Source organism: Struthio camelus, chromosome 2, assembly GCF_040807025.1.
Source record: "Struthio camelus isolate bStrCam1 chromosome 2, bStrCam1.hap1, whole genome shotgun sequence".
NCBI classification, from domain to species: domain Eukaryota; kingdom Metazoa; phylum Chordata; class Aves; order Struthioniformes; family Struthionidae; genus Struthio; species Struthio camelus.
In genome coordinates, this window is record NC_090943.1 from 64411233 (window position 1) to 64423699 (window position 12467).

A 12467-nucleotide genomic window follows, 5' to 3' on the forward strand; every position below is an offset into this window, starting at 1 on the left:
CCAGATGAGTAATGATGTAACTATGAAGCAGTAGCATAATACCTAGAATGGCTCCAGAACCAGACATAGCCCGATTTGGATAGATTTTCTGTTTATCCACACTTTTTCCCTTACTCAGAAATTGGCTGTAGTTTCATGCAATGTCTATCCTTTGGGTTACTGTGAACTAAGTTATATTTTAAACCTAGGGGGGGAAAAAAAAAAAAGAAACACTCTTACTCGATCTGCAAGGTCAGTAAGCAGCAGAATACCACAGAGATTCAGCCGGAAGGTGAGGCAGGCCTAACCTTAAGAGCATTAAGGCTGAAATCCATGTTCACTTCTCAGCACTTTGACTACAAGGAAGATGTCCTACAGTTTGACTCTACAGCAAAGATGCTACTACCAAGGGCAGCAAACACACGGCCACTTCAGAATCAATTGCTTTGACTTCTGCATGAAAACACCCTCAAATGTCAATTTTTTTCCTGAGAGATAAGGCTTACTGACTCATGTTCTTAAGGAATCTTACAGGTGCTATGTAATACCTTGGGAAACTAAATGAACAAATTATGAAAGACTACATTGTTCGTAGCGCTTCAGCAGATCAAGATTCTTTACCATAAAGATTTTATTAGTGTTCATACAAACAGTGTCCTAACCATTAGCATTGATACTGATCAATAGCATTTGTAAGTGGCACATGGTTATCTGCCTCAAAGTAAATGGATGATAGCTTTTAATCAATGAGAAAAAAATTATTTTCTTATGTGCTGGCATGGCAGATGCCTAAATTCATTAAGTGATATTATGCACAGAAAGGGCATATTTAAGAGAACAAGTTTTGAAACAACTTGATTACTCAGAATACGCATGCTTACTATACATTCTTCTATAGCCCACTTGGAGGTGTCCTGCGAAACAGCGAAACATAAAAATGAGACGAGTAATACTGTGCTTTACAAGCCTGCACTTTTTAAAAGACGGTCACAAACAGTAAAGAAGATTCTCTTGCCGTCTTTATTGAATATTAAGCCTAGATTGGGGGGGGGTGGGGGGGGGGGGGGAGGAGGGAATGATGAAATACAAAGCCTAAAATTGTATTTCTTTCACGGTAACTTCAATGATTTTGCAGCTGGCTCATGGAAAATCAAATCACGAACATCACAGACAACATACAAAAAGTCTTTATTAAAGATGTAGAAAACAGTAAATGCAGCCATAGAGTTTGTTCTGCTTCTGTATGCATCAGAGGTCCAAGAATTTGCCTGCTGTTATGCAACATAACAGCACTGTCTTTGCTGGAAAAGAAACCACTGAAGTCAGATGGGAGTCTACCCTGAATAGCAACTACAACTACTGACGCTGAATCTTGCAGCATCACCACATTCAAACTTATAAAGCAACAGAAATATGGCATACAAGTTCCATATATAATTACAGGCTGAAGACTTTACAAATAAAGCAGGATCTCGTAAAGATAGCAAAATGGAGATAAAGAGTATCAAGAGATAATTAGCTAATTACAGATCAGGCACAGCCGACTGAATCAATCCATACACTTTTCTCATGTATATCTATTGATAACATTCCGAGGTTGGAAATCTGATTCATTCATATAGCCAGCTTTGCTCCTCCTTAGCGTCCAGAAATCCCCTATTCATAACTAAAGCAAGTTCTTTCACGGATCAGACTGAAGTAAGTCATTACCTTCTCTTCCTCACTGTCCAATAAAGCTAACGATGATAAAACCGGATAAAAATAAACACTGAAATGAGATCACTGTCTGTCTGTCCAGATGCTGGGAGCACAAAGTATTCCTCTGTGTGCTGAGGCAGAAAGGAGATTCTCCCCCTTCCACCTGTGGTGAATGTCAAAACGTTTCTGGTACACATCGCTCCTAAAACACACACCAGGTACCTCCAGTAATAGAAACGGGCCCCCAAGTGTAACAGATCCAAACACCAATTCCCTTTCCTGCCAGCTCTGAATTTCACTGGTACACCAGATCTCTTGCCCAGAACAACAAAACTTAAAGGGGCTGAGCCCATTTTGACAAAGACCATTCTTGGCATTTACCAGATGCTCAAAAGTTCAAAGTATTTCACATTAACCACGCGTGCCTCGGCGAGGTGAGGCAAGCTTTACCTCCATTACACATGGGGTCAACAAACTCACACCTACAGGGGTATTTATGGAGAGTTAATAAATATTAACAGCTAGAAAAGAACCGGGCCAGCAGCCCTCATCACCAGGTCACATCACAAAACCTGTCTTCATGCAGCACTTAAGAAGCTGCTCAAGAAATGTCGAAAGATTTCATTTGCTGCAAAGTTACACATTTTTTATGCATACATAGATATATGTACATGTGCGCACACACACACATATATATATATACACACACACACAAAAATATAAAAGTATCTATCTATAGATATATACATACTCCCAAAACAGAAACTGTCTGCTTACTGCCTTGCTTGCAGTAAGCATACAACCAGACTTGCTAAAACCACCACCACCACGGCTGCCAGCATGGGATAGCTCTTGGGAATTAACAAATGCCTGGAAAACATACCCTGGATCACTGATCTACCAATTATCGACCTCCAGATGATAACTATTATCAACAATTTTATTGGTAATTGTAACGGAGTCAGGAAAATAAACCTTGAGACTGTTTTTAAAGTATAGTTATGGAGTTGGCCAAAGCACTTCTAAATTAAATTTTCCTTTTATTTTCTCATACCTCCCGTTCCCATGCCCTCCAAAGTACAGAAATACAAAATTATCACTGCCATCAGCATTTGAAAGAAAGGGAAGTATCTAGAAAACATCCTGAAGTTGGTGAAGAGGAAGCCCGCAAGTACCCAGAGCAAGTGAATGGAGTGAGGGCTGTGCTGCGGGAGCCACAACTCTCCACGGCTGTAAGCAAAGACAAGTTTGGGGAGGGAAGCACCACTCCCAGTGCAGGCACATCCCTTTACAAGGCATTCAGACGCTTTGCCCGATATAGCTCTTCGTATCGTGAACGGTGAGAGATCCCTCCACCACCACTAGCAAATTAACCACCCACCCACAGAAAAAAAGGTATTTCCCTGATTATTTATTTACTGAGAACTCATCCTGTCGCAGCTAACGCTACTATCTTGCAGAACTGTTCTGACCTGGATGTTTGCACCCTCTCAGCCCAAGGTTGTTCCAGCTAGCGTTTACAGCCCTTTCAAAGAGAAGGATTACCTCAACCATCAGACCGCGGAGAGACTGAATCACTTTTCAATCCGCCAGCTGTTTTTACAGTAACTCTTCAACAGCAGGAAGATGCACTTTCAAAAGACTTTCATGGCCAGAAAAGCAGTAATATGCCACAATCAGGGAGCCCACGCTTTTTCAGTCGTCCAACAAGCATGAAATGCAAAAACATGACAGCAAAGCGTACTCAACAGCACATCGACTGTTACGGAAAACACAGGCAACTTACAGTAAAAAGATCTCAACAAGCAGCTTCTACTGAATGCTGGCATTCTTCAGACAGAGCTCACGCGTGAAATAGCACTCAGCTCTTTTCGGGACCTTGGCCCAATTGTCTCCACGTATGAGAATTTTAAAATTCGTTTGAAACAGTCCAGAGGATTTAATCAATGTCACACTCAGCAAGGCTACTTCAGCTCTTCAGCGCAACAGCTGAATGTCTGCATCCCACACATCAGCTCTCATCAAATACCAGACTTTCCAAATTTGTGTTTAAGAATTCTGGCATCAGTTCCAAGAACAACTGTCCCAAGCTGGCTGGCAACGACATGCCGGCCACACCATATTTAGTCAATTTACTATACTTGAAAACATTTCCTAAACAATAGCTCTGAGAATCCATTTTTAACAAGGGGGGAAAAAAAGTCATATTTTGGTGGATCAAAAAGAAAACTGTTAACTCCTGAAGGTTAATAGTGCTGCTACCGTGGTAAAGATAAAAGGGTAAGCAGAGCGAATCAAACTTCTCAGAACCAGGCTCCAACATTTTTATGAAATGAAAGTTGTTTCTTACAATACTCGTGCACATAAGATGCACTTTGAAAATCAGTAGCAATGTACTTGCAGAATAACAGAGTAGTTCTGTAAACTAACCACAGAATGACTTGTGGTTCACCTAAAGCTGCTAACGACGTTGCAGTCAGCAGCGGATGTCACCAAGACAAATATCTGAAGTTTTTCTTTGTTTGATGAGAGCTACTTACCTGTTCACGTTTTGGCACTTCCTGAATGGCAGTGCTATATTGCCATATACTATTTCACTGTCCGTGCCATGAATACTAGAACATGACTACTTTGTAAGCACAATCTCACACTTAATCAGAGCTTTTATCAAGTGATTCCCCATGTTTTTATAAGATCTATGGCAAGGTTACAATCAACATAATTCAGGGTAGAAACTCATATTTAATAAGAGAATCTAAGAGATGTAATGTCTAACTGATTACAAGAAAGATCACTTGCCTGGAAGAGAGATACTGTACAGCTCTTGATATTCTTTTTTACCTTCTTGATGACAAATAATAAAGAAGGATACTGGATCACAGCCCTAGCTGTTTGAAGGGTGCTTGCTTTCCCTCAGCCTCTCCAAATTTCCCCAAAATAGGCACATGCTATTTCAGACAGCAATGCAGAAGCCCTTGACAATCCACAACAAAATAGAATGCGACGCAAGTATATAAAAAGATTTTTTTAATTAAGACTTAGTTTTTATAGTTCTCAACTCCACAGTCTTCTTGGTTAATCCTGCTGAAACATGAGCGTCACAGAGCTACAGGAGTGTAAAAGCCCAGCCAGTTCGGTAACTAGGCTAGCGATACCACTGCGGACTAACACCTCTTTCTCACAGCAAATGTTTTTGGAGAAAATCTCAAGGTTGTCCTCGGTTCCACAGAAAGACTGAATCAAGATTTTCTGACAAACGCACAGTAAAGTCACCATGACAGGGACTCCTCCAGGTTGAGCTTGGTTCAGAAAGGTATCTGTAACCAAAACGAGCTCTAGCAACAGCAAATCAAGACAGAATAGTCAACTGAGTAACTTAAGGATACTTTTATAAAACTGCATCAGTTGCTATTACTGAAGATTCACCTATTAATTTAGCAAAATTAACCTCCCACAGGTTCTTATATGTTATAAACCCCATGGATATTTATATAAATATGTACCAATAAATAATCAAAGCAGCATCCTTTAGCTAGGAGATACTGTTTCAAGTAAAACAGACATTTGCCCAGACACCTGTACTCAATAATCTACCTGCAGCATACCCAGAGTTACTTATAACTATTGTGAAGGACACAGGCAAGCTTCCAGCACAGGATAAACACAGTAGTTGCCACAGTAAACCTATTCATTGCTTTAATTCATCCATTCTGTTAAATAATGAGTCAGGCAACTATTCCACCTTTCTTTTCTTGCCTTTTTAAAACACTGGAATTATCCTCAGGAACCACTGTTTTCAAGCAGCTTTTCAGACTGACATGATTTTTTCTTTCTTTAGTATCACAAAGCCTCTGTTCAAGAGCAACAACTAACCATTAAAAACACTTTTGTCTTCCCCCCCCCCCACCTTTCCATTTAACTCTTCTTTGAGTCACATGCATTTCAACAGTAAGGGGAAAAAATAAGCATTAGGAATATCCCTATTTATAGCTTTCAAAAGTCTGCCCTGAATTTTCAGAACCACATCATATATTATCTGTCTATTGGAACATTCAGCTAACTTTTCTAGTGTCAAGACAAACTCTAAAGCTAATATGCCCCTTTTGTCAGTACTCTACTTCTAGCAGAAAGGGATTTAAGATACCTCCAGGACATAAGAGAGCCCAACTCCGGTTGTGTTGAATTCAGTGAGAGTTTTGCTGTGGCTTCAGCAAAGCCCAAAGCCACTCAAAACACACATATGCTCATGCAGTGTGCTACAGATAAGACAAGGGTACTTTCTAAGCCTCCCGAAGAATGCTAAAGCATCCATTAATTTACTGAGACAAAAATGTTTCTGGTGGTTTCCACTCTACCATAACCAACATGCGCTGGGACAGTTAATCAATCTTGCATGTCCGTTCTAAAAACGGAATAAAGGAAAATGGAAAACTGCGCAGCCAGCTTGAAGTTTATTTTTTGATGTGTTTTTATAACATTGTGATGAGATTACTAGAAAACACTCCCATCACCACACACATACTCTCTTCTGCTGACATGTTTCTACCAGCTCTGCAGCAATATAGCACAAGATAAAGATCCAAAATGAAAAACAAACGCACAAGTGATTAACTGCAGCATTAAAAGTAAGTTGACATGTGGTTCTGTGTGGGGCAGAGATACTTTTGAGTAAAGAAAGGAGGCAGAGTACCCTACCAGGGAACACTGGGCTTCAGCTGCAGAAGAGCGAGCTTCTATTTTTAAGGATTTATCAGAGTCATGTGCCAAAGACAGTCACATTACGGCATTAACCTCTGCTGGGGCAGTTCCTGTGCCCCAACTACCTTCCCAGATTTTCTTTTGGTTTTCATTTTCTGCCAAACATTGTCTCTTCATCTGACTAATGCTCCCAGAGACTGCAGGCATTGTTTCTGAACATAAAAGTGAAAGGACAGTTATGGGAAATCTGTGCAATCTGCACACTTTGTCTTGAGGTGGGTATACAATAAACGCAGGATTGGGGATGAGTTCTCCTGCAGATGAAATACTCTACTTGCTGTCCCTTGTCAGAGCAGTGGAGAAACATTACTAAGAGAAAAATATTTTGGCACTATTACTGCAGTAGTCTGGCTATTCTTTCCCTTCCTGACTATACTCCCACCTTCTTTGTATTGTGTGGGAAGTATCTTGACCATCAAGTTTCCTACAGACTTTGCTGTGGAATTTATATTCTAACTTCATCAATTCAGCAGTCTCCTGAAAATTCCTGTGTATTTTTTGATTCCCCATAGATGCTTTTACAATGGCAGAATATTAGCATAGCGAAAACATGTCTTCATATGCCATAAAAGTAATTTAAAAAATAAATATAAAGCAACTTTTTTCATCTTTGTAAAATGAAGACTTGCAACTCAGGCAGGAGATGATTAAGATTTAATCCAGCCTGGAACTGGAGGTTATTTTTAGACCTCCTCCCTCTGGAGAAACAACTATATTGCAGCATTTCACCTAGAAAAGCATTTCAGTCAGAACATGCTATACTGTAGTCAGCGACCCACACTAAACAAGCAAACAAAAAATTGGCGGAACTGTCTGCAGGTCTTTCTTGCAGTTGCAGACAGTGCACGTAGAGCCAGTATCAAAAGATCTGGGAAATCAGCATGCCCGTGACAGATCTCAAAAAGAGAGCATTTGTAAGTTATGCTAAGAGCATGGATAACCTTCAAAGCCTATGTTACGAAAAATTAAGTTTTTCATTATGTGGGTAAGACCTAATGGACCTGTATGTTCTTATTCACAGCTGTTCTTAAGCACTAAAAAAATAAAAAAATAAAAACACGCACACCCACACATAAAACAAAGGAACACACAAACACAGAAATGAAAAAGACCTTCATCAAGAAGAGAAAATAGCATAGGCTATGCAAAGGAAGTCACCAGTGTGATCCTTCAAGGACTTATACATTTGTAGGCATTTATTTTTCAAGGGTAATTTTTATCTTATCAACGGCAACAGATGGCAATTCTGCTTAAAAATCAGCTAACGGCCCCTCCCTTTTCCCTATTTACAGGGTTCAGATCCTGAATGGATCTAAAAGGGAGTTGTATTTGTGGCCCAGCTTAATTTCTTGAAGCTTTCTCCACGGACCAGGACAAACTTTTCAGCATTACTTGCTAAAGACCTCTTCGCCTGTCTCTTGTTTATTGGAGTCTTATCTTCTCCAGGCTTCTCTTGGCTACCTCCCCTCTCCCCCTTTTTTCCTCCTTGTTTTGGAACCCTTTGCCAAATGAATCAAGATTCACTCTGGGGTTTCCTTCCATACGTGGCATATCATGTTCATCACAGTGGCATCATACACCATTCTGATGGCTGCTTTTCTTTTCAGATTTTGGTGTTGCAGCAGATACTCTGTCTTCAGTACAAATTTATCCTTCGGAGTTTTGGGTCCCCTTCAAGTGGGTTAAGTTTATAAACTTGCAGGTATACCAGATCACATAGCAGTCACGCTGTTCCTGGAAAGCCAGAAAAATTGACTGTACTTCATTTCTTTAACATATTAGCTGTAACGAACAGAGGTTGCAGCTTTTCAATAACTTTAGTGGTTTGAACTTTAGCTTTAAAATAAACTTTATAACCACAGACCAAATCCTGAGGTGACTAACTCAGTGCTTATCACTATGAGGTAAACAAACAGGGGGTTCATGTTTTCACTACAGTCAACTTTCTCAAACGTGACCTATTATCTGTGATGCTGCTTGGCTGCTACGAATATTAAATATCCCACTAGAGGTTTTGCCTTGTGTGTTTTTCTTTTGGTTGTTGTTTCTGTTTTTAAGCAAGTAGGAACTTGCCTTAGAGATTCATGCCACAATTCTCCTCCCTAATTCCAACGGCGGTAACAACATACCACCAAGAGGATGTCAGTTTTACAGCTTCCTGTAGCTCCAGAGAGGACTGGGTTTCAGCAAGGATGCTTATGTGCCATTCGTGTAATGCCTACTAATTACAGCAACTTTTTCTGTATCTCCGCATACTCCAGTAAGCCTTTACTCTACTCATTCCTCCCTTTCATGTCCTCGCTGCTATTATGCATATAACTTGTATGTTTCTGCATCTAAGCTCCGCACTGAGACGCAAATGCTCAGCTTGTACAGTTGTGCTAATTAGGGTACACTTTATTAACCTTGCGGAAATTGCTGTTTACTGTGTGCAACTTTTGTCTGACAAAGAGGAGCTGACCTTCCCAGACTTCAGGTGTCAAAAAGAGGTTGCAGTCCCCATTCCTCCCCGCCAGCCCTGACCCCCATGCTGTACCACTCACCTCCTGGGCAAGCTCTATGCATTTCTGAGGGGCTCCTAAAAACACTTCTCTGCCACCATCAGAATAATTCATGCAGCCTCTCTTGGCCACCGTTCCTGGCACCTCTCATGAGCAAGGCTGACTGTCAGATGAGGCTTTACGGTAAAGCCCAGGCCCTCTCACAACCTTGCATGGACACCCACGATCCCTCCTCCTTGGCACTCACAACAGGCACAAGCTGTTCATCCACTCTAGTGGCAACACATCATGCTTTTGTTGGTTCCACAGTCTGAGTATCTGGCTTTACATGCAGTGGTTCTGATGTCTGTTTGTTGTACTATCAGATGTTGATGGTAACTGAAAACATAAATGCTGGCAAAAAGAAATTCGAGGTCTCGTTTTCTCACAACACCACATGCTTTAAATTTGGATCTAATTCGCAATTAACTGCTTAAGAAAATAATAAGCTTTTCTGGTTTGTTTTTTTTTTCCTTCTGTTTCTTAAACAGAGTCTCAGCCACGCATACAGGAGATACACCATTAGGAACCTCAAAATATTAACTGAATTAGTTATTTTAAACCATCTTAAAATAGTCCCACTGAAACCAATACAATTTGCTGTATCAACACTGACGAGAACATTCAGGTGGAAAGCAAGAGTGACCTGAATGAAAACTCTTAAGTTGGCATCAACCTTTGTATCACCTCAAAGATCTGCCTCACTATAATATCAGGATAACTATATGGGTATGCTTATTGCCATCATTAATAATATATATAGAGCTTATAATACACACATATGGAAAGCATCTGGTAAAACAAGATCTTGTTTCACCAGCAGAGCTCCAAGGTACTAGGGTAACACAAATAAGCACCCCTACACACAAACATACTCCACACACTCACCCATTTAGAGTCATCTGGAATGTCACTGACCCGGGCAGGACCCAAATTCCTTTGGCATTTCTAGCTTACTCTCTGAGTTTGTCTGCCAAAACTGCAGCTAACCATAGACATGCTTTGCACATTATTAAGCTACTAATATGTTGTTACTGAAGTTAGGAGTCATTGGAAGATACAGTACTTTAAACCACTTGCTATTCAGATAAGATTACACAGGCATATATTTACATGCACACACACAGAGAGCATGCACAAACAGGCCCCAGCAACAGTTTGTCATCTCCAAATTAGTCTCAATATAATAACATATTTTGTCTTGCCAAAAGCAATGAGCAATATTTGATGAAATACAGAGAACCCTTTGCACCAAGGAACTCAAACTAACCAAAAATGAGAAGTGGATCACAAGCCTTGATCGCAAGTACGATCACAACCAAGCAGGTGATTTTTTAAAGGAAAATAAACCTCTTTAAGAAGGAAAAGAGCTGCTGGAAAAGAGATGCATGATCTGCAGAGTGGCCAGAGGCTCTAGATTAAATATAGAGATCGTAATTTGATGAGAAAACGTACCTTCAAATATCACTTCATGCTACTTGCCCAAGGATCAGTCCAGGACTTAACGCAAGCGGGTCAACACTTGTATGGGGATGCATTTTAACATGACTTACGCAAGACAGAAGTAATTATACAGATTAATTTTAATTAAAGAAAGAGAATGTTATTCTTCATTATACTCTGCTTGCATACAGTACTATAGTAAGCATTTCTCTGCTCACAACATAGCTAAGAGTACATACCAATGTAACTTAACACCTTTTTGGCTAACTTTGATACGCAGTTCTAAACACGAGGAAGAAAACAAAATCCACATGTATTCAAGCCATCAAGGAAAGAGCTTTCGAGAAAAACAAAGAAAACGAGTAACTACAATTCTACAAGTGCTCCTGAGGTCCCTCCAAAACATATTCCCCAAACCAATACATTCATAGCTAGGTTAGATTAGCGAAAAGATATTCAGTCAATCCACACTAACGTTAATTGCTTTAGGTTAGAAATCTGGTTCAAGGAATGCTTTGCATTGTATGTGAAGTCTCACTTGCAGCATTCAGACAGGTTCACTTAATCATGTCAATGGAGGTGGGGAGGAGTTTTATTAACAGAAATGTTAATATTTTTAATATTAACATTTTAATCTGTTTAATATTTTTTCACCCATTCATGCTGTAGAGCTAGGAAACATTACTGTATTAATTAGAAATACTCAAATTTCCCAAATCTGGTCGCAAGCCTTTCATTTGCCAGGAAAGCACTTTTCAGAGACTGGAAAGATTCAGCACTGCTCTATACTAATAGCCGTTTGGCTGTTGTTTAGTCCACAACACAAGATAAAAGAAAAAAAATTTAAAAAAGCAGGGGAAAAAGAAGAATACAATAGAAATTTACAAACAAAAAAAACAAACTTCATAGTTAGGATAGTTTACTGACAAAGAAAAAAAACACTGAATGTTCTATAAACTGGAGTAAGCAGGAAAAAAAATGAAAGGCTTTTGTATCACTGTTAGTCAACCCTTTGGATAACTATGCAAATGTGTTCGACTAGAATGCTTATCTGCTTTGCTCTGAATTAAACTGAATTGCACTGCAGGGAAAGATGAAAATGTCAAATCAGAGCTCAAAAGGCTGTTCCTTTAATAAGTTTGAGGTAGTGCTCGAAAGATATGGAGAGTCATACGCTCTTCAGTTTACTGCAGAATATGCACTTACTCTGACTGCAGAAATTAACCGCTGATTGCCCTTGCTTCATAATGAAATGCACTATCAAAGCTGCAGCCTAGCTACAACCATATTTACTAGGCACGGAGGCACCCAGGGGCTCCCCCACCCACCTCTTCAACTCTTCCTTTCCTTTGTGCTACGGGTTTTGTAGAGCTCATTAAGAAACACATCACTGTAACTGAGTATAGACTACTGAGGTGGACAGTCTATGAGGACAAAGCGACATCATCATTCAAGCATCCCTGTGTGTGTCAATCATTTGTTTTTCAGAAAAAAATTTCAGGCACTACATTCAGAGCAGGATACTAGTGGAGGACACATGTTTTGCAAGAGAGGGCTAAACACACACCCGGACAATGGCTGCCACATACTAAAGAAAACTTATCTAACCATTACAACACCCAGTTACGGCTTTTTTCTTGCAACAAGCAGATGATTCATTGCTAGATAAACACTAAATACTACAGAGTGACCAATCTGGAGCCTTTCCCCTTGCCTCCTTTCTCTTGACACGTAGCTTTCTTTTAGCTGATAAGATATTATAGTCTGGAAGGAACCTGCAATCTGCACAAAGAGCTATTATTTTCTGAGGACAAACTGTTAAAAAGCAAGATTTTCTCATTAATACACAAAGGAATTTTATCTGTTTTTAACTAAAGCCTTTTATTCTCCCCCTTCTGCCCCCAGTGCCAACTTCAGAGAAAGACTTGCTCACTTTTATTCAGCAACTTTGGGGAGAACTTACCAGAAGTGCAGCACTAGAATTTGGCTCTGAAACAGTTGGTTTATTTTTCTTCATATTAATAGTACTTCACCATATTGGAGTTCTAG

The 12467-nt window shown here is 39.9% G+C and overlaps 1 protein-coding gene across 16 annotated transcripts in view; it reads right to left on the bottom strand.

The window, feature by feature from the left end:
* The window catches only part of TNS3 (tensin 3), a 265299-nt gene that overhangs the window by 175561 nt on the left and 77271 nt on the right, over window positions 1-12467 (bottom strand). The window contains exon 1 of one of the 16 annotated variants that reach the window (XM_068936087.1): window positions 3464-3521. The exons of the other annotated variants lie outside the window; for them this stretch is intronic. Coding sequence (XP_068792188.1) covers window positions 3464-3506 — 43 coding nt within the window. The 5' untranslated portion in view covers window positions 3507-3521. Of the gene's footprint in view, window positions 1-3463; window positions 3522-12467 lie in introns of those variants that run through there. 16 annotated transcript variants of the gene reach the window in all.